The sequence below is a fragment of the Nipponia nippon genome, unplaced genomic scaffold (genome assembly GCF_047370975.1).
Source record: "Nipponia nippon isolate SJK-2023a ecotype South Korea unplaced genomic scaffold, ASM4737097v1 scaffold_5, whole genome shotgun sequence".
Lineage (NCBI taxonomy): Eukaryota > Metazoa > Chordata > Aves > Pelecaniformes > Threskiornithidae > Nipponia > Nipponia nippon.
Window position 1 is genome coordinate 95,044,030 of NW_028262369.1, and position 24,002 is coordinate 95,068,031.

A 24,002-nucleotide genomic window follows, 5' to 3' on the forward strand; every position below is an offset into this window, starting at 1 on the left:
TACCAGCAACCATAAAAGTATCTAATTGCATGCCTTTCATCTGAACTAAATCAATGCCATTTGATCAAGAAACCAGGCAAAAATAGGTATTCCCTAAAACTTTCGGGACTGTCCTGTTGGCTGTAGGTGACCCACAGATTGTGTATACCTAATGTTAAGTATAACCATAGTTATACAAATCAAACTTGCTTTCACAAAGTATTATGAGAAAAACCTTGCTTGACTTATTCACATGAATGGTCTGCTTCTGAGTTACAAGTTGATTGTATGGGTGGAAATTAGGTGTGACAAACTATTTAACAGCATTTCGGTACCTATGTGCTGTGAGAATGCACAGTATACAAAAAAAGCGTATGACTGATTAACTTAAAACCAGTGATAATTTTTAGAATTCTAAAAAGAGCCTCTCAGGTTTAATTTGCCAATTCTATGAACTACGCCAAATCAAATCATTGTAAGGGAACGAAAGGAGTATAGGAACAAAGTGTCAGGTACACGTTGCAAACAAATTTTACCCAAAACCGGTCCATGTGATTTCTGCTGTTATTGATAAGCATGTTAAATAACACCCAGAACTATACCCTGAAATACTAGCGGCTGGCAGACTCTTTGATTTAAATAACATACTTTTGCATGACCTGCCATCACTTCCCAAGACGAAGCCAGTCCTGCAGCGACAAGTCCGTGCTTTGTAGTTGCTGCTGAGCAGACAGATGTGTGAACATCCCCCCGGCATTCCATATGGGTCCACTTCACATGCATGGCTTCGGACTACGGCGAGTAAAAAACAGCACGATTGAAATCCATTTAAAGCAAGATAATTATATGCATCAGCATGTAGAAAGTTTAGACAGGGGGAAAAGAGGGAATTTGTGTCACAATAAATCTTTCCCCAGACTATAACTACAAAAGAAGGTGTTTTTTTAAGAAGATACCCAAACCAGACAAGTAATCCAAAGGGCCATCTTGGGGCTATCAAGCCAAACCCTACAGTGTTGTATGCGATCACCCCTGTTTGAATAGGCTCCTGCACAGCGTTTGCCAGGCAGCACTCCCCTGGGATAGCTGACACTTTCCCCTGGTTTTTATTTGTTGCTTTGGTTCATTTGCTTGGTTGGTTGGCTTTTTGAGAACAGGGCAAACCCCATGCCAATGCAGTTTGCTATTCATTCAACTCCATTAGACAGCACCTTTCTGGGGCAGATGCCTGCGCAGAAACTAAAGAACAGAACGAGCCTTGTAGCATTTTTCCATATTTGTACGGTTGGGACATAAATCCAGCTGAAGCAGCCAAAGAATTCCTTTCCCTTGACTTTGTATCTTCAAACGCACAGATCTAAATTAGCAGACTAATATATCAAATTATTTTTTTAAACTCTTTAACGTAAATCCGATGAGAAAACAAAAGCTATCTTGCTACCCTACATTTACTAAGCTGGCTTACAACAGGCCAGCAGTATTTTAGCTCAAAAAATGTTTTTCTCTTCTCTCTCCTTTCCCTCAAGCTTTTTAGCTGTTTTTAAAAAAAAGTAATCAAGTGTTTTAAGGTCGATATTGTTAAAGGTATACAGAAACTCTACCAAACTGAGACAGCCTTTACAGCGAAGCTTGACAAGCAACAAACGTCCATTCAAAACAAAAGAAGTAGCAGAGTGAACAAAGGGCAAGAGGAACAGAGTAATCACAGGACGTAATAAAAGATTACACTGTGCTCACGTCTCTCCTCTACTCAACCTCTCTGACTCCCTCAGGGGTACAAGAGGGGGGCCTGTAGCAAGGAGAGAGTCTTTGCAACCTCCTTCAGACACTGACATCTGCAAATCAATGCCCTCAGCTATAGGGTGAAAATTAGTTCACCCAGTCTACATCAATTTAGAGTTTGTTACCACTTCAGAAACTTCTCTAAAAGCAGTCAGTCTGTTTAGTAATATTGACGTTGATCACCAGAATTGATGTGTTAGCTTTTCTGTCCAAGCAGTCATGGCAAGGATTTATTGCTATCAGTCATATCAAAAAATTCTCATAAAGGATCACTGTAAACATTCTGGATCCTGCTGTCTTTGCACAAAGTTCCCACAAATCACACTGCTGTTCTGAATGCAGAAAGTATGTGATCAGAGCCATGATTAGAGTCACACTGGACTATGGACCTCAGAAATTGCTATTTTACCAAAAATTCTGAGATTATAAAGAGTTTTTCATTCCAGACAAAAATTAAGATTTGTTTCACAAAAGGCAAAGATGATATTTATACAAACCAAGGAAAACTTAACAGCGATTTCCTATCTCACCAGTTGCTGTGCTGGCAGTTAGGCAGGCTAGCTGCCCACATCTCCATGTTTTTTTGGCAACCCCGAAGACGGGGGCTCTCTTGAGGTTTGTAGTCTGTCTGAAAAGCGGGCCCAGAGAAACCAGGAACCTCTGAGGTCTGAGCGCCAAGCGTGTGGACGGTATTGGCCACCTAACAATTTTGAAGGTGTTAAATTCTGAAAGCATTAAGCGTGTGGAGCCAGAAAACTTGCCGACCAGGGCTCCTTGGCAGTTCTCCAAGCTGAATGCTCAGGAAGCAGTTGTGTTAGGAGCTTAGAGACGCAGGAAAACTGGCAGTAAGCGCACAGAAAACTGGGCAGATGAAGAAGCAACAGAGTTTTGCCGCAGTGACAAATTTTCACTGCATCTTCTGATATAATTTTCTGGAAGAACCTTTTTAACCACACATCCACCTAATATCTGGGTTTACGTTTCCTAGAAAGAGGAATTTTGATCTTACCTGCTGTTTGAGTTCTTTTCTGGTATACACGGATCTCTTTAGCACTGTCAAGTCTAGCAAGAGACTGAACATCCGTGCCATTATATCTGTTTATTTGTAAAATGCTGAGGCTATCTGAATTAAACGTATATAAATAGCTTTCAAATACTGCCAAACCACAAAGATGCCTAATCTGGAAAAGAAAAAAATGATATCATTATTTTAGCTGAATGTTTTGGGTATATCTATGATTCGTAGACATCAAACATTACTGTGAATTGTACATGCTAAACTGTACAAAAGGATTTCTGTCGATAAATATTTGTAAATAATAAACACAAACTACGCTACAAGCATAGTTCACATTCCTGTAGTCCAAAGTTTATAACTAGAAAAGCTTTGTGCAAGAAAGGCAGAAAATTAAAAATATTTAGCAATCCAAATGAATTCGTCCTCTGAATTTCCCAGTTTGTCTTTTAAATTAACAACTCCTGCACATTTTAAGTGTAACAACGTATTTTAGTATTAACTAATATTAATTAACTAACAATAGCTAAGCTAAATTAACTAATATTAACTAGCATTAACTAATATAGTAAATATAGATATTTAAAACACAGTTTATAGGTTGAATTGATGTATTTCTTTATTATGTTATAATCAAGGCAAGGCAAATAGTACAAGATACACCCACTGAATATTTTCTTAATTAAATAAATGAATAAATAAACAAATTCTCTCAGCTATGCTTGTGTTCCTTTTGTGTTGGTGTCTTTGAATATAGTTGTGGTCACACGGTACTGCTTGTTTCTCAAGAAGTGAATTCTAAAATTGTATTCATCTGTGATGTGTCTGGGTACATTGATTAAAAATTACCTAACGTTAGTTAGCCAGCCAATCACAGCTCGAACATGAAGTGTTTGATAATCTAGCAGTCGTGCTTGATCTATAGATTTAGAAAATGTGAAATATCTCATTGACAATTTTGAAAGCTGAACAAATTAAAGAGAATTTGTTGGCAGACGCTCAGATATTCACAGGCTGAATATCTTATTAGCTTAATCAATAAATTGTTCACCACAAAGCATTTACTTAGCTCATGTACTCACAAATTCAGACATACATGACAAAAAAACCCCACCCAAACAAAAAAACCCTGTTGTGCATCAAATATTTCAGTCCTTTCTGGAAATTACCCCCAGTTGGCCAAATCTTGCTATTGTATTCTGCCCTTACCCAGAAAAAAAAAAATAAATAATTGAGATCAATAGAAGTGTTTGGTTAAGACCCAATAAAAATTCAATCCAATTATAGTAAGATGGAAAAGAAAACAGCCTTGAAAATAATGATGCATCTGTACCAAATTGCTGAATTCTCCTCTGCATTATAATCCTTTCTTCCCTATTTCCATTTGCACTCAGTTAAAAGCTTTATTATTTAATTCCCATGAGAGCTTTTCTATATTTACACTATTAAAACTATGTGACTCTTTTTACAATATATTTTATAATGACTTAATTATTTGTATTTAATTTATGTATTTGTTGGTTTTTACATCTCATGAAGCTTTCCAGCTATCCTATGCATGAATGGAAATGTTGCTTGCTACAAAAAAATAATCCTTTGAAAGCCACACAGACTATCAATCATAAAAGCCTGTATCATTTGGAAAGCATGTCTTTTGATACACTTGTACTTATGAAATAAACTTTAATCCCTAAAATTACTGGAGAATAGTTTTCTGGTCTGCTCTTTCCTTAGACTGATGAGTAACTTGGAGTAACTGTGATTCTAAATCCTGGCAAATACAAGCACAAAATGTGAAACCACCAATTTTTCATTTGAGTGGAAAGACAACCAATCTGCTTCTTTTGTGATAGCAGTGACCAACTGAAAGGCCAAACTTTTTAATACCCTTCACCCACATTGAAAGAAACAGACATGCTTCTCCTTTCTTATCTAGTTTAGAGAAGAAAGAATCCCTCTGAACTAATAAAGACTCCTCTTTTGCATCTAAATTGCAGGAAGAAGAGAAAGAACAAGCATCCCTCCTATGGCACCAGTACAACGCAGTTAACTAGCTTGTAAAAGTATTTGTAGGTTGCTTCTGAAAATGACATTTTTTTTTTAAGTATCTATTCCAAAATGTTACCCCCCAAAAAAAATAATTTACAAGATCCATTATTCCAGAACAACTGGCTAAAGACTGGGAGTAATTTGGTAGAAAATAGGAAGGTATCTGCTATTTAGCCAGGTGACCCAGACTGTTTTTTTTTGTCACATTTTCTGCCTATTTTTAAATGGTAGTTATGCTACCCAGTTGTCTCTTGGTAAAGAGTGACTACTTGGAAGCAAGCAAAGAATGACAGCAGAACAGTAAAATGTTTATTCTCTCTGCACATTTTTACACACTCTGTTTAACCTCAGGCAGAAGGAGATATACTCATGGTACCCACACCAGCTCTGGGAGTCCAAGTAGCAACAAGGAAAAGTTTGGTCCTTGCTAATTTTCCCTTGATTTGCACAAGCCTCACAACTACCAGGGAACCCTTCCCTTCCCTGCTACCTACTACCCTGCTCTCCAAGCTGAAGCAACAATTACGGATTGATATACTCCTGCTCAAAGACTCATACAGTCTCAGCATTTGTATTTATGACTCTGAACATCTGGATCAACTGCGAAAAGCATCATTGCCATCAACAAAATATGATTTAAGGGCACCCAGATTGGTCTGAAAAGGTGAATAGCTTTTGCTCTTGTTTCATATTCTTGTGCCTGTTAGTCTCTCCTTCCTGAATTGGCAAGGATATCCTCTTGTCATTAATAATTTAACCCTTATATCTTTCCATTGCCCTGTATTTTCCCTCCTGAAGTCTTTTACAACGGGGAGTGTGACTTACATGGCACATTATTAATGAGACACTGCATGGAAGCTTGTCCATAGGTTGCAAAACAGGCTAAATTGCAAATAAAACAAAACATGCAGGTGGATGTTTTACTAACACATTTGAACTAAAAAGAGAAAAAAAATCTGAAGTTACCATTACTGTTAGCATTACGTACATTTATTTATTGATACCATTTATTTATTGATACCATTGCTTTTTACTCATTTGCAAATAAATACCTACTTGTCTGCCTTTAGTTATTGTATGCCTCATTCTCCCTTCATAGTCAACAACTTCCACACTATCCAGATATATGTCAACCCAGTACACATATTTATTGACGAGGTCTAGTGCAAGAGCAGTTGGCTGTTCAATTTTAGAGTCTACTATCCACGTCCTGTTCATTCCATCCATGTCACTTCTCTCAACCTTGGCAGCATTCCCATAGTCTGTGAAGAAAAGCTTTCTGTTGAAAGAAAATAAGATGTTTTAAGTTTTAAAGGGTGTGAGCAGAGTGCAAAGCTCCTGGTGACTCTGTGCAAAGTAAGCTTTCATTCTTCATCATTTCAGGGGGTCCATCTATCAATAACCCATACAACCCATATTGATAATCATATAATTACCAAACAGTTTCACCATACCTTCTAACAAATTCACAATTACACAGAATTTTCTTTCAAATGGAATGTACAGAATTTCTAAATACATTTCCTTGCACTACAGATACACCACGTAATACTTGCCTTTTAAATGGATGGTATTCATATGTACAGAGACTACATTACAGTCTGAAATATCTCTTTAACCATTACTTATATAAAATGGCAAGATAGTTACAAATAACAAAGAGTGGCAAAATCACAAAGCACTTACATGGTTTGGAGAACAATTCATTGCATATAAGGTATAACAAATACAGCGATCCACACTGTCAAGTTTTTGAAAATATATTTCTAAAGAAGATGCTTTAGTCTATAGTGCATTTGTATCCAGACTTGGAAGGATGTTCAGGCTTTAAAATGTTTCCACAAATCCAATGAGTCATTCCATCCGAGAATAATGGGAAACTATCAAAGACTTAAAATTGCTACTAAAGCTTCCTAACCTGATACTTGATCAGCATTCACTGTGTTTAGCACACACAAATCCATTTTGATTAACCTAACAATATTTTAACAAGATTACCTATTTGTGAGACTAAATTACACTTGCAATCTGAAGACCACCTTGCCATGACTTTAACATGCTATAAAGAATAATCTGATTCCAGACTGAGTGTTACTGAAACTACTTTGAGAATCAGGATTTCATTTTCAAAATGAAGTGAATTATCTCCTAGTTATTACCACTAATGGGAATAACATTGGATCAACAGCATATAAACCTTGAGATATCTTTATGTTAAAGAGTAGTAATTTATAGCCTTGTAACCTCTCATAGAAATTAAGCACTGTAGTAGATTTTTAGGCTGGAAAGAATATGTGTTTGCTAAATAGCCAAATGAGACCCATATCCTTTATTATTACAATCTTCAAACAAATAAGAATACATTTTAAATGTAGTTAAAATAGGTACATTTAAAAAAATCATTAAAAGTATTGAAGGCTGTAGAATTATCTATAGTATATGTACAGCAGCTGTCAAATGCCAAAATGAATTGATCACAGAATCATAAAATAGGGCTTGAGGAGAATTTGAAAGGTCATGCAGTCCATCACCGGGCCATAAGGCAGAATAAACTTTACCTATAATATTCCTGAGGGATAACTCCATTCCTGACAGGGATCTTTATTTATCAAAATCATTTTGAATTCCTGTCCTGTCCTTCATTGTAATTCTGTATCCCAGCTGTACTTTAAGAACATTTTAAAAACCACATACTTAACATTCAGGTCCATATAAATCAAAATGTGCATACTACAGATGATGTGCAAAGTAAAAATTATGTCTGCAAAGCAAATGTTTAATTTGGAATGAAAACAGCCAAAGAACTGTGTGTGTATATATATGTGAATACACATACATGTATATATGTATTTCATCAGCAATAACAAGGCCAATACCTATTGCATTTAAAATAAGTTGTGAAAATGTTACATGTACTCTAGTCTACAATCGGTACTTCTGAGGATTTGAATTAGGTTATTTAATCGAACTTTGTATCTCAAAATTCAAAAATTCAAACTAAAGCTCATTTCGCAATCACAGAAGCAAATGGGCTGTGCTGTGATGAAGCACACCCACCCACCCCCGCGCGTACGTATCACTACGCATACATACGCACAGCAACTACAAAGACCTGGAGCTTGACTTCAGGCTGACTCTTGATTGCTTAGCGCACAGTATTCTTACACAAGACTTAACATTTCTACATGATATCACAAAACAGACTAATGCACAAGTTAGAAATAATAATTATTTGCCCTTTACAACTATATTATCTTTTCAGATCAGATGAAATAAAATGTTTTATGTCAATACCAGATAGATACAGTAAAGATTATCGAATTTAAGATGCTTCTCCAGCTTTTGGCGATGGGGGGGGGGGGGGTGTGTGTCATTTCTTTGTTTTCTAAATATGTTTTATATTAACATCATCTGTGCTGAGGAAGCTAGCATGACTTTGTGTGTAAATGACATACTTTTCATTTTAAAAATAACTACTCTTCTCCAGGAGACTGATAATAATAAAGTTTTATCTTTTAATGTAGAGGCAAAAGAGCAAGAAAGTAGTTGCCTAACTGCTGCCGTATGATCAAAGCATACTGAAAATTAAATTAAGAAAATTAAATTCTTTACCATGTAATGTTGAAAGGCATTCTGTGTTTAAAGACTAATGCAGATTTTTAGAATGAGGTTTAAATCGGAACTGCATTTATAACACATGAAGCCGACCCACAATTACACTGTGTTTCCTTTGCCGTGGGAGTTCTCAAGGATACACTGTAGTAGTATTTATTTCAGCTCGAGACTAATGATCCTGCTCACAAACGGTGCTGGATTTGCCTACCCATTTTCAGCAGGGATAGTGAAATTTTTTTATCAATTCACAGAGCAATTCCAGCAGGAATACTGACCATGTGCATTTCCCTGTACAGCCCAAGCATTATGCATTACTCTGACCTCGAGGGACCAGCTCTACAGGGACAGGGGGAGCTCTGTTCATTACAGCCTTTCTTTCCTGAGACTACCAATGAGGATGCAAATTGAGGCCACTATAAAATAGTAAAAATTTTGGCACTAAATTGAATTTTATTAAGGCATGTTATCTTTTGAAAGCTACAGACTTCTTCATGCATAGAAATTCTGAATATTCTCCTGGCTCTTTGAAACTGTGCAAACCCTATGTTCTGCCCATTGTTAATGAACAAAAAGGGCCATCATCTTCATCAGGTCCAGGTGCTTTGCAGGCATCCTATACTATTCTTTTTTCAAACTTCTTAAACTCATAAAAATTACTTAGTTGTTTTGACCCAATGTTCCGTCCAGAAGCTCTTCCAGAATGGTTTCATTGTTGTTCCAATGGTGAGGAATCTACATCTAATCACTAATGATGATATCTTCAAGGCTATATTATACCTACTGATTTCTGCAGCACATTTATTTGGCTTAAACAGTTCTTTTCACCTGTCTTCCCCTCCAAAGTTATTTCTAGATGGCAATCAAATTCTTTCACTCTCGACCTACCAGCTAGAGATAAGCAAAGGAAGTCAATCTTTCTCATCTCATAGGACAGGCTCTTTATGTTGCCCTTCTGTGCAGTTATTCCAATTTTAGGTCATGTTATTGAACAAGCATAGTCAGCATTGGATGTGCTGTTCCAGAGAGGAGTTCACAGGTGTCTGTACAATGGCACTGTAAGTTCCTTGAATCAGCTGGAGATTCAGCCATCACTGGATGACATTTGCTATTTTCACAGCTCTATTACATTGCTGATTTACAGTCATCCTCTCACCAGCTATTATGGACATCCTCCTCCCTCTGCTGATTTCCCAGGGTTTAGCTGACTTTCTCCAGTCAATGAAATACAACCCGTTTCATAACTTAACAACTTCGTCTTAAAAAGTTATGGTTGGAGTTTTTCCAACAAGAGTTTGGTTTCAACTAGGAAAACACAGGGAATATTCCCTCCACATCTGAGCAATGAAATCTCTATAACATTTTAAAATATCCTCAACGGACAAACCCGCCAACTACAAATAGCAATAAAGTCATGTTACCAAATAAAACTAATTCCAGAGGAGAAGAATGCCATCACAAGACAAAAGTGACAGTGAACTTCCCTGTCCCTGTTCTCACACCAGTGGTCACAGATTTATCTTTCCTTCATTATCAGGCCCCAAAAACACATAAGGAGGGCCTCAAAAGGCCTGCTGTTCTTTCCTGACAGAGGATAGAACAGCAGTCCTCGATAGAAACTTCCTTTCAGACCCAGGTAGTTACTGTCTTAGTTCAGCTGCCAACGTTATATATGCCCCTTATCACCATTGGTTTTGTCCAGCAGCTTCTCTCTTGTCTTTTCCTTTTGTTTTCCAAGCTTTCAGTCACCGCATTCATAATCCACCTATTTAATCAGCTAAGAAATCTATTTTCCTTATAAAGCTACATTTGGGTATTTGGATGACTGAAAACTCTTAATTTCTGATGCACCTAAGAAGCCAAACACTGTATAGAACAATCAGACGTTTTGGGGAAAAAATTTCACAATTCTGCAACTCTTTGGCAAAAAACCCACCACCCATGTATGGAAGAATATTATAAGGTATCATGAAGTAGTTTTCAATTTTTTCCTGACACATGCAACTGTGCTTCACAGTTGAGTGTATTCATGTGCCATTATTATTATGTTTTTATTCTTTATTTCTCTCCTCAGTCTCTCATAACTCTTTGTAATAGGGAAGAGGTACACTTGTCACCATGTCCAGAGGCTCATCTATTCAGCTGCCAGGCCTCAGACTCTACACTGTTCCCTGTATAACTCATAAGCCAGCCTATTTCCACCTCTTATTGCTCCTTTAATTCCCAGGTTGGCTTTTAAACCTCAAGTGCTCCTTCAATGGACCTATGGAAGAGGAAACGTGTTATTGTACAGTACCCCCAATCCCTTATGAGAAGAAGCAAAATGCAGTTTCAGCCATGCTCAAACAGGACAGAGGTGTAGAAGATAAACCATTATACATCTGATAGTATGGTGTGGTTTAAGACCAAATGGAAGAGTGGATGCTAAATGGACTCAGGCACCAAAACATTTTAATTGCAGGTGTATCCAAATTACACACCTTCCCTGTTCTTCAGGAGGGAAGACATAGTATCCTATAGTGTTACCTAAAGCTCATATATCAAGACTACTGTCAGCGAGGCCCAACCTGTGCCAGCTGCCGCATAGCGGTCAAATGGCAATGCCAGGGAAAATACCATCTTTTGCCTCTCTAGCTGTTTCTCTCTTCCTCTGGTCGTCTCTTATCAGAGATAAAGATATGTTAGTGTAGTGTAAGCACTACTTGATAGGAAAAGGATAAAGATTACAAATACATGCACATGTAAAGGATAGCACCTTCTACTTAAGCTGAAGAAGCAGAAAGGATGTTCTTCTGAAGTAATTCAGGTCCACTAGCCTAATGTCAAGAAGGTGGGAATTGCTGGCACAAATTTTGAAGGGAAGAATGACAAGAGAGCTTGGCAGTTCACAGGGAAGAGTCAACTGCAATGCAAGTTTATCAGAGGTAAATTAATATAGTATATAAAGAAAGAAGGCTGCTTTCTTAGACAAAAGTTACTGCTGTGGACCAGACCTATCTAGATTAAAGTAAAATAGTTGATAGCATACCTCAACAGGAGCTAAGAGAAGAAAGAGCAGTATTTGATTTCCAGAAATTACACTGAAAGGATCATTTATCAAGACAGAAAGCTACTAAAGATATTCTGTTGATCTTCGGAAAATGAATGAGTGACAAGTTGGAGGCTTTTTTCTAATTTAGAAGAGGGATTATGGTGTGGGAAAAAACTCTGAATTGGAGTAACAGAAATGGGGTGCAAATTAATCCATTGAAAACCTAATGAGAAGGCTGTTGGAATTAAGTGGCACCAGCCAGATATACTGTAGGACAAATTGTAAACACAGAAAGATACACTGTAGGATAACTAAAATGATGAGGATTGTGGTGAACAGGGAACCTTCTTCAGAGAAGGTGATCAAAACACCTAATTAAAAAGACTGAAAACATCTGTGGGATGGTCTGCTTGTAAATGAAAGCTTATGGTAGCAGGATCTACTTACGGATCTACTTACTGGATTCTCAGAAGGAGACTGCCATGCAGTCCTGTATCTGATTTCTGCTGTATTTAATCAAAGTGAACCTGATTTGATTTAATTTACATTACATTTAATTAATAGCATGCTTCATAGCATGGTCCAGGAACATTTTCCCCTCTGTTGATGTTTAAGTTGATTTCTGGGTCCAGGAGTTTTCTTTTTCATCTGCATCTGAAGAAAAAGAAATCAGCCACACTCAGATTTAGCCCATTTTTGGTGGTAAATGAGCCATGGCCCTTAGTGTAACAGCCAAATCTTAGGTACTTGAAGAGTACTACTTGCTAACACACCCACATTTAAAACAATTGCCAGGTTTGGGGCACAGGCAAATTTTTCCCCAGGGCAGGAACGTAAAAGCCATTGGATTTGGGCATTTGGGTTCTTCCTCCCCCTGCTTCTTTCTAGCAGAAGGCAGCACCCATCACCTTAAGGATAATTTCTCCTTGCAAATCCACGCGATTTTAGGGGGGGGGGGGTTAGAGACCAGCATGCTCTCCAGCAACATGCCTTAATTTTTGTAACTGGTTTTGGAAGAAAACATTGGGTGGATATTTTTTGGGCTACATAAGAGTGAAATTCTATTAAACTCCTCTGGGATTTCTGCAATGTAAAGGAGGACATACGTTCCAAATATTCCTAATATTTTGGAATCCTGGCAATGAGCATGTAAGAGTAAAATAATAATGGTTTCTTCTCACAGAGAGCTGCAGATTTAGTGCCACGCAGGAAGCAGCACAGAGCCGAGCTGCGGATAACAGTAAAACCCAGTTAGACAACTCATTCTCACCGCACAGAGCCAAGCTCGAATCGCCCTTTGCTGCACAACAGAACATGGGCAAAATCAGCAAAAGCTCAATCCAAATGCCTTACGGGGGACATTTCTAATAAAATACCTTTCTCTCTACTCGGAAATCACCAGTTCAAACAAAGATTTTCTTATTTGCAGTAACAGGGATGGCAATCTGAGCAGCAAACAGGGTAAATAGCTGTGAATTTGGGGACAGACTAAAAAAAGAGCAAATCCAGTTCACTGCTAAAGTAGCCACAAATTGTCATAATCTGTGGAGTTCTTATTGAACAGAGCAGCACATGGGGGAAAAAGAGGAAAATCCTGCAACTGTTTTTTTTCTTTTTTTCTTTCTTGCTAAAACTGTCCCTCTGTAGAAATATGCCTAGTATAAAGCCAAATTGGTTTGCCATCAACAGGACCCCCCAATATAATTTCCTTTGACACATACTAAAATGCATTTTCAGAGATGTTATAAAGTGAATGTAATATGATAATTCAGGACTGTGCTTTGTTACATTGTTGCGACTACGCTCTACTATTGTTTTAGCCTAAACAATTTTTCAAATTTGTTCCTTTCCACTTTTGAGGGGATAAAAGCCTTCACTTTCTTTTGTCTTTGGAATGGCAACCCAATATACATAAAATAAAGGTTTATTTAAAGGTCATAATGACCCTTAAGAAGTTTTTTCCACCCAAATACGCTTCCTCTGCAGGGAGATAACTGCAAAAGGCACTCCAGTGCACCTATTTACCATCTCTGGGTTCAGCAGGAATAATATGATAGTAAGATGTACAGCTAACTTTCTATCTTCTCGCAGTTTCAATTTTCTCTCACAAGCTATACTTCTTCACACTCAGAGTAAATATGTAGAAAACCCGTAGCAGCCGTACCATATTCTCTTTCTTGCTCCACTTATGAATAGGTGTGAGTTTCTGTACATGCTAAAAAAAATGCACGCCTGGAATATAACACCAATAAGTCAAAGACAAACACCCACAGAAATGGAAATTCAATTCATAAGTTTTGCCAGAAGATAAAAATGAAAAGAAAGTTTCTTACATGCGTTCTTGTCATAATAGTTAAATCTGGTTTTTCCCCCCCCCCCACCAACAAGATTAAAGCTATGAGACGTACTCTTGAAAAACTGCATCCCCTAGCACATATCAAATTTATACTTGCTTAATCTGCTTTCTGTCTAAATACAATTCAATATCCTTTCATTAAAGCCATGTAATTACCTTGAGTAATTTTGTGCAGCAATGGTGCATTTTCATTCTAGGTCTCTTTCTTCTGAACAAAAGGATATTGTCTGAATTTTGAAAATTTATTCCCAATATAAAATTATAGGAAGTCAATCACAATTTACCTTTTTGTCACTTTTTTCATAAATATATGCAAAGGATTGATAACTTATTTTTATTTGAAAGACATATTGCAGATTCATTAAGGGCCCCGAACATTAGTATTTAATTTGTCCAGTTATTGCCATTCATCTGAAAATGTATTGATTCGGATTTAAATCAGATGCAGAAATCTGGAAGTAGACTCCTTTCAGACTGTACGTGTCCTTGCCCATGTGTTAGTACAAGCTCATCAATTAGAATAAGAATCAAGAAACATTGATTATTCCCAGTCTATCACAAATTGCTGTTTTGATCCACTGAGAAAATTCATTTTTTAAAGACACTCAAACTGTCATATAACATGGTTTTATATCATCACTTAAATAGACATTTGATGTGACGGCCAAGAAGTCTTTATACTATTTTAAAAATAGTACATAGAAAACCAAAACTATTTCACAAACAGACCTTTATATATTTATAAAATGTGTTCACATCCAAACAATGCACATGCTGCTGTTAGATATACTTAAATCTGTAGCTCTGAGTCTGAAGAGAACACGATGGTGAATATAGTCCTTGGATTATCCTGAGCAATTATTTCTGAGGATTAGATGGTTAATCTAAACTGCTGTATATTTTATCAGATATATAAGATGCAGTGAAATAATTTTGCCATAGAAAATTAAAATTCTGTTTCTTCATTGGAAACTCAGGGCCTGACATGTATGCTATCATTCAAACTCAACTAGAGAGATCCGTTTTTAATGTAATATTTTTTATTCTGCTTTGAATGATTTCTGGAGCAACAAAATGGTGCCACTTGACCTTTTATACTACTTACATGAATCCAAGTACACAGCAGAATACAGATAAACTTATTTTCACTGATTTAATTAGTATTGTACTGAAGCTCTTTCACAGAAAAAATAAACACAGTACTTTTCCTGAAGCTATTTAGTTTTCACAATATGTTATTATATGCAATCAGACCCTATTTTTTATTCCATTTTATAAACAATCTTTTTTCTTTAGTTGAAAAGAGACAATTTTTAAAATTACTCTTTAAAAATAGGATTTTTTTTTTGGGGGGGGGGAATTCATTAATTGTTCAGTACTTGTAGGGAAAAAAATAGAAAAAAAGACGACCCATGAAAGTGTGTCTGACTTGCAGCCTGATGAAACTCAGGCTAGGAGGAAAGCAGTCTGGAGCTGGGTGGGTCTTTTGTCCCAGAGCTAAGTTCAGCTACGGAGCAAATCAGGACAGCGCTAACAGTAACTCGCTTTTTAAAAATGACCGCCTAGGCACAGGAGGCTATTATTTCCCTAACGATTCCACTTCTCCAGTGGCTTTCTTTCCCAGCATTTGAGACATGGCCCTTCCAGCCAAATTTGAGAAACGTTAGTTATATGGATTGTTTGGCACTATGAAATTGAAAAAATGTACCCATTCAGTTTGTCAGAGATTTAAAATCATGGTTTCTGCATCACCTACATCTATCACAATACAGATATCTACTTTAAACTAGGAATGCTTTGTCTTCAAATTTGTGATTTGTCAATCAACTTTTTCTATTTAGAGTTACACAGAATGAAAAAGGTAGCATTTTTTGCAATATAATTTATTTAAAATTTATTATTAATGTGAAAAATAAATTATAACAGTTCTTCCGCCTTGGTATTTTATGACCTATACCAGATTAAATGTCAGTAATAGCTGGCATTTGAGAACTTGTCTCATCCATCTTATACAGAAAATGCTACAATAATCATCATTATATAGGATTATATTAAATTAATCAAAAATCCACAGTTTGCAGGCTTTAGGGCTCTCAGGGCTTCTCCTTTACAGGCAGACCTGAAGAAAGGCTAGGATTATATTTAAAGGTGTACCCTTTAGATCCCAAATGCTTCAGACCCCAGTTTTGAAAAGTGATGATTTAAAGTCCTGATGAATTAGCAGTCAACAGCAAGGATGGGGATTTTTTCTTTCCAATAAATTCATGGAAGAATGTATCAGTGGCTATTAAATGTAATGATGTTTCTAACTCTGCAAATCACAATATTGTACACCGCTGGAAGCTGACAGGTTTGCTGTAGGAACTACTACTGTATGCTTGCTTTATTCTTACTTTCTCATCTAAGCATGTCATTTTGCTACAGTTATCAAAAGTCACATCTAGGATGCTATGCTAAGGGACTGTGCTAGTACGTTCTTCAATACCACTGTTCTCAAAGCTTTTGGCTTAGCTTTAAATCATTAAATGCAATCAGTGACATCAAAGCTGAAGATGATCCTGGATGAAGACAGAGGCTATGCTGTAGAATAACTAATTTGACAAAAATTACACTTAAAATTTATATTTTAAATATTTATATAAATTTTATATATTAAATATACGTTAAAGCAATCTTTACACATGCTAGTAATTTCACCTTATGCAAAAGGGGAGGACATACGTTTCATATTTGATATACACAAGCAAACACTGCTAACACAATGAATCCTTAAGCTAGTTTAAATTGCGCATAGGGCTATTTAGGGCAGTGTCGAATAGAAAATAGCCTGTATTTGACAGCAACAGACAGAGCCGATCTTTATCTCAATATGCAGCTTTCCTTGAGGATGAAGCACTAAACTTTGCAGGTTAGGGAATTACTCCAATCTAATTGATGATTCCAGTTGTGAACAGCAATGAGGAGGTACTCAGGGCCCACCAAGAAAAAAAAAAAAAATTATCTACCCAGACCGTAACAGCTGTTCAAAATGAAATAAAAAAAAAAAAGATTCTTATCCAACACTTCCCTGTTCCTGCTTAGAAATCTTCTTTCTTTAATACTTTTTATAAGGTAATAAATTCTGAAGTGAATATTAGAACTTGCCCTACATCCTGAGTTTCTGATCGAATATCTTCTGCTGGAGAGATTGGTTCGGACACTGCCGGTCTACGCAAGGCTTGTTAACGGCACATCTTTATGCAGGTCTGCAGAGCCCATAATCTCCCCGCTACAGACTCCTAGCTGGAGCATTATTTAATGACAGCAACAACCCAATTATGTGATGCCATACCTCACTTTTGCATTTGACAGCAAGTAAAGAAAAATAGGCAGTTCTGCTTCCCCATTAACTGCCAACTAACCAAGTCATTTTTCTCCCCAAAATTGTACTTGCAAGCTACATAAAACAAACAAACAAAAAAACCCCAAACCCAAAGTCTGGTCTGAAACAAAGATCATAGACAATTAATTACCAAGTTAATGGAAAGAAAAAGCAAAGCATGATTTATACAGAATCATAACATTTGAAATTAGGTTAGAAATAGTCTACTTGCATTATTCTAGATTATATGAGATCAAAGACTCTTTAAATCTTCATGATATTTTTTCTTAAGGCATTATGAAACAGAACTCAATTTTGGTTAAGTGGCAAAGAAATTGGTTGTATTCCACCATAGAGAAGGCTCTCGTGTTTTTGCTGTTGTTACTCTATGCTTGCTCTCTTAACCTTTAATTTTCAGCAGCTAGTCCTAGTGGGAAGGCAGAATTACTCATAATACTACTAATAATTAGTGCCTAATCACTAGAACTAATATGAAACTGCTAGAAAACTGACTGGTGTATATGTGCAAGATATATAGCCAAAGAATGCTGATTTGAAACACAAATATATAAAGAACTGAAGGAGTCCAATTTTGACTTCCAAAGGTTGCCATAACTGAGAGCCCACTGATGGCCTGTGGCACTACTTGTTATATTTCCACTGTGGCAGAGAAGTAATACAAATCATCATCATCCAAAAATGTTAATGCATGCTGCCCTAGTTAGCCAGTGTTTCCATAAACTTTTCCTCAAAGTTTTGCTGAATGCTAAGAGAACCAGGACAAAAAAAGTTTCTGTACATGGCGGTATCTAATGATAAGCAGATACTGACAGAAGTGTAACAGTAAATTGATGGAGGCTGTGTATTTTGATGCTCAAAGTGGTTTTAATTGAGCCAGGGCATTGAAACAAGGTGCATGCATGCACCTACATTAGTGAAAGGATGGAATGGCTGTGTTACTCTGGTATTTTATGGCAAGTGACAAGATATGAAATAAGATTTAAAACATTTTGTATTACAGAATGTTGTCTGCTTTTTTTGTACTAAGAGCTAGCTATGACAAACAGAAGCTCAGATACTGAGGCAGGAACAGGTCAGAGCTGTTCCAAGGGAGATCACCAGAACAGGAAAATGAGAGGCAATAAATGCTTGTCGCAGCCACACACTACGGTCCAACCAAACAGCCCCTTGTTTCTTGGGAGCACTTCCAGAAGACATTCATGCCTCTTACCAAGCTGAGAATAGCTTCCCCCAGCTGAGCATTGACAGAAAGGTGGAGTCCCCTGCTCAGGAGATCAGAAAGTAAGCAGTTACAGTACATCTAAGGAGGAATTTAGGCATATTTCCACATTTCTTTCTGTTTCACTAACGCTTACCAGCACATAATCATAAATTTAAGGCATAACTCAGCAGTTCATGCAGCTGCTTGGAATTTGCAGTATTGTCACTTTCATTTTGCTCAGCCAAGCTATGATAAGAGGTTATTTTTCAGTCCTGAGGCTTTTTGATACTTTCAAATTCATGGCAATGGCTAAATACACGTAACTTCTGAAAGCTGCATTATCCTCTCATTAAAAACAACTTTATTGCCTATGGCAGTGGCCATAGAAAAATATTTTTTCCTGAGAGTCTACAGTCACATATAGTTTGCTTTCAACAGTTTACATTCTTGACTTCCCTAACAATTTTCAGTGGAGATTAATTGATTCTTAATTCATATTTGTTGAGTCTCATAATCAGAAAACTAGCACATTGGTACCAATTAGATGAACTATATTCTGATAGGAGTTATTGAATGACTCTAGGGCTCATTCCCTAATGTCCTCTTACAGGAATGGGACGTATGGGAGGAACTGCTTTTCCCCTCTTTATGTGTAAGCAATGATTTGGTAGACAAAGATCAGAATATTCACATTTCAGTCATGTATTTGTAAATGCTAAGCTATGGTGTCTACGTCAGTGTTGGAAAAGTATAATGGCTTTCAGTCCCCCAGAGTTCTTATTATTTCATAGGAAAAATGACAAATGTTTATTATCCTCCATTTATATAGACTTTATTTATTTATAAGTAAAATATGGTCAGTGGGTATTAAATCCCTATCCAAAATTACACCTCATCACAGAACTGGTATTAATGTCAACTAGTCAGAGTTAAAATTTCATTCACTCAGATAATCAACTGAAAATACGAGAAGATTAATAAGGCAATTGCCCCTCTGGAAGAAAACAAAATCTGATTTTTCTTAGTACAATACTGATTAAGATCAAATATCTACAAACCATAGCCATAGAACCTGACAGTCAAATTTTAATATTTTTGTTGGTGTTCATAGCTGTTCAATGAATGGCATGTAGACAATCAAATTGTATTCTTAGAATAGTTTCAAAACTGATAAAGAATTGTTACTGTTCATGACAAACAGGGATTAACCTATTTTACAGCTTTTAGTGGCCTTTCCTATCTCCCATTTATTCAAAAACATTTGCAACTATTCCAGAGATGAATGTTTTACAACGGGCTGTAACAGTACTTCCAGCTTAAATAGTCTTGAAATATACAGCGTTAGTGGTTACTCCAAAATATGTTTTGCAAAAATATTCTCAACCAAAACCATACAACCTAAGATGTTGCTAATAAATACATATCAGGATTTTAAAATATCTGCAAAGCAAATTTGTGGCTTTTATTCCCAGAGTATTCATAGGCAACTTCCAATTCTGTATTCTCTCACCTTTCCTACGGATTCCAAGTGCTACCTTTGTTCTTCTAAATCTTGCTTGAGAAACTGTTAGCACTCAGAATTAATGAATTTGAGGTTTTTTGGAAGCTGTTAATTGCCATGAGTGCACAGCATATCTGAAATTTGAAAGATCTGAAAGATGTCTGAAATTTTGCATATATATATATATATATATATGCTTGAAATTTCCCATTTCATTTGAGTGGATCATTCTAATCCTCACTTACTGAATCATCTGCTGCTATTTTCCACATGAAGCTTGTCTCATTTCAAGAACAGTGAAAACCTGTGCTAGCATGACGAAGTACTTTACAGAAAAGCTGTATCTGTAATACACTTGCTGTACTTGTTACAGAACTTTGAACATAAGTAATGAATTAAACAAGAAACTGCAGGAAGCAACCTGGGAATCGCAGGATTAAAGAGGCTGTCAGCTGATCCAGAGGTATAGCATCCACTTCTGCTCCAAACACACCTTTGGATTGTTTTTTAAGATGTTAGTAAAATTTATTAGCACAAAATTATGTATTATCTTTGTTTACTGAAATGATCAAAGGGATTTAGCTGAAATAAAGCAAACAAAAAAAAACCCCAGCTCTCCCTGTCCCCCAAAGAAGCCACAAAACAACTGGTCATGGGAAAACTTCACCAAGCTATGTAACAACAAAAAAAGACTATTTTAGGGAAATACTGGGCAGGTTTATATCTGTATCTAGCTATCTGTATCTATCTATCTCTATCTGGCAGATACCTTCAGCTATGAGATTGTGACTCCTGCTCCACACCTGCTTGTCTCCCAGGGGGGAAAGCGTGGCATGCCAGCACATTCAGCATGGAAAGAACCCCAGAAAGTCACAAACCATTGCTAAATTAATAAAACAGAAAACTGAAGACCACTTTACTACTTGCCTTCCCGTCCTGCCCTAGTCCACTCACGGCCTGGTGCCTGCCCACACCCAGAAGGTTTCGTGGAGAAGTGGGTGACCCTGAGTGGGTCTGCACCAGCCTGCGCACGTTACTGTGGAACGGGGTCATGCCATACCTCCTCACCCCACGTTTCACTTCGTAATCTGCAATGATCCAGTACCTGGATTAGCAACTCAAGTAAGAAACTTCACAAGTAATTTCAAAGTGAGCGCACAAATCTATTTCCCAATTACTTTTCTGAAACCCAGAAGATGTTGAGATGTTTTAGCAGCACTGACTCCCGAGCACAACGAGGAGAAAGAAGTAACAGGTTTGGATGGGAGAGGAAACCAGTACAACCCGGTGATACCTGCATACACCATTTCCATAATAATTCTTTCAAATACCGATGTACCCTATATAGAATTAGACCGGAAGTCATTTTCAGAAATTGTCTAAACTGGACAAAGTGAAGAAAGAATTGCAGAGAAATAAAATAAAAATACTTTTCTGGCCAAGTATAGGATGTGCAAAGTAATTAGATTATGCCAGCATGAACTGATGCTTTGATAGCTGAGCTCTCCAAGGTACCTCACAAATGCTAATACCAATTCTAAGACAATTTTCACACTCAAAGAAGTGAGAGTTAGAGCTCATGTCATTAAAAATATATGACAAATGGGATTCCAGCATATTTGTGATGCACCACACCTAGTCTCACAGGTTTTTATATGCTAAACCTGCATAAGTGGTCACTAACTCTTCCCCTGCTCCAGGTTAGTATTGCCCCCTTCAGTCTCCAGGCCACTGAGCACACAGTGATGCATACCTTTGCATTTTAGAGCTAATTAACTAATTAGTTTTATTAATTAACTAATTATTTAATTTTAGCAACAAAAGAAATGATCTAAAACCCAATAATAACCCTGAGCAGATTATATCCCATGTGCTGTGGTGACAGCAGAAAAGGAGGTGAACACCTCTTCTTCTAACACCGTGGAGGGAAGGGAGCTACACGTACCAGGCCAAGATTTATCAACGGAGATATCTTTTATTAAAGCAACTGATACAGTCTGAGGAGAAGATCCCCTTTCTGATAGACAGCCCTTCAAGTCTAAAAGTATATCATGGTGTGCCTATGTGTCAGGAAGGTTTAACTTCTTTATTTTAAAACAAAATTGACACACACCGACGTGAGTGGAGAGTGGATCAGAATACAGCCTTGTGGGTTTTGGAGAGGGGGGATAGCAGGCTGTTTGTTTGCTTTCTAAAATGAAAGCAACAGTCTACAGGCATAATTAACGAAATATTTTTCAAGACTGTTTTTGTTATATTTATAAATTATTTTATTTGCTGTCAGAAAAATAATGAATATCTACTTTGCATATTAATTGCAATAGCAGTTAATTTACTCTAATCAGCCTGAGGTGAAGGGAGCACAGATTAACTGGAGGCTTTTTTTCCACCCACTTTGTTTCAACATAGTTGTCCTCCTCTGACATAACCCCAGTGAATAATCCTACAATCTCCAGCACTATTTTAATCACTCAAATTCCTCGCTGCTCTCTATGACAAGGTGGAAGATACCCTGGGTTGGGACGTACAAGACCCCACCTGCTGCAGAACAGTTATTTCCTTTCTTACCTTATTAAAAGATGTGTTCCTGTTTTTTTCACTTTTTATTCCAAAAGAAGGAAAAGAGAAGAGCGGTACAGGTACTATATGTTGTTTAAAGGTGTTCCTGTGTTCAGCAACCAGTAACTGCTTGATATAGCCTGCTTCTTGAGGGTACCTGGCGAGGGATGTGCTTACTTGTCAAAGCATAACGGAGAGAGCGCAGCGGTGACAATAAGCACAGCAGATCATATGGTGCCCAAATCCCAGTGAAACCCATGGCAATATAAAGGATAAACCCCTGAAAATTAGTTGTGCAGATGCCTTTGAAAAGTCCTGATTGCTTTCTTCCCATGTCTAAACATCTTTGAAATCTAGTCTTCAACCCTGGGAAGCCAGATTCAAACAAGAATTCACAACACAAGTTATGAACCCCAAGTCCCTGCACAGCAACTAGAGGGAGTGAAGCACTTTGAACTAGGATTCACAGTAGCACTACTCAATTATTATGAAAAACTACATCCTTCCTGTTATTGTTGGTTTTCTCTCTTTTTTTTTTTTTTAATTAAACTAGTAATTGAGGCTGTCCTGTGTGCTGAACTCAATTAAATATGTCAGCACATGTTCAAAACATGAGCTCAAAACTCTGCCGCTTGAAGTCCAGGCTGGAACATCTAATCTTCAAGGATCAGAGAGCTGTAAACAGGAACTAAATTACCATCTGAGCATCATGCTATTAGATGTGTCTTGGAAAAGGTAGCAGTCATCTCACTATCTACAAAACAGCTGAAAATCTAAGGACAATTCCAAAGGTGAGGAAAAATTAAATCAAAAGGAAGTGTAGATGGGGGAGCGCATTTCTTTTGTTTATTGGTTACGTTATTCCTCATTAGGAATCGTGGTTGAATGTTTTATCAAGCAGTGATTCTGGCATCATATGAATTTTCTGTTAAAAGGGCAGCATAGTGTAACAGATACCTCACTGGCTGGGTTAAATCTGTTGCTGACTAGCTGGGTTTTTCAAATCTGTATGCACCTATTTCAATATCAGAGAACCTGTCCCAGCATTTCCTTTTCAAGCTTTTGTGTTTTCTATTACTAATTAAACATACAGAACAAAAGCAACAGAAGCATGCATGAGAAAAAAATTCTCATCTCTTATTCGATTATTTATTTATACATTGATAAAAAGCTTCAATGAGAGAATATCTGGTGGCTAAACTCTTGTCTGCTGTATTGAAGGAATGGAGATACCTGAACCTGGAAGTCCCAGACCTTATACAAGGATCTCCTGTGGCCATGGCTTTCCTAAGATGTTTTCTCCTACATGATAACTTTGAAAGTTCCCAGGTTCACCTCAATATAGAGCACAAAATCTTTTGCAGGACAGAAAATGTTTTCCCCAGCAACTCTACTTTTGAAGCACTAAAACAAAAAACCCATTCTTTCTTTACAAACAAACAAAGTCCAACCCATTTCGATGCTAGGAATCCTAGATATCAAGTTATTCTTTATTCTGAAATGCCCTCCTTGAATCATACTCCTGTATAGCCTAA

At 37.0% G+C, this 24,002-nt stretch overlaps 1 protein-coding gene across 1 annotated transcript in view; it reads right to left on the minus strand.

The window, feature by feature from the left end:
• LRP1B (LDL receptor related protein 1B) overlaps positions 1-24,002 on the minus strand; it is a 756,289-nt gene that overhangs the window by 300,667 nt on the left and 431,620 nt on the right. The window contains exons 8-10 of the mRNA XM_087732714.1: positions 5,882-6,104; positions 2,771-2,942; positions 628-771 (exon numbers count right to left, since the gene is read on the minus strand). Of these exons, the coding sequence (XP_087588840.1) occupies positions 628-771; positions 2,771-2,942; positions 5,882-6,104 (539 nt within the window). The remainder of the gene's footprint in view (positions 1-627; positions 772-2,770; positions 2,943-5,881; positions 6,105-24,002) is intronic.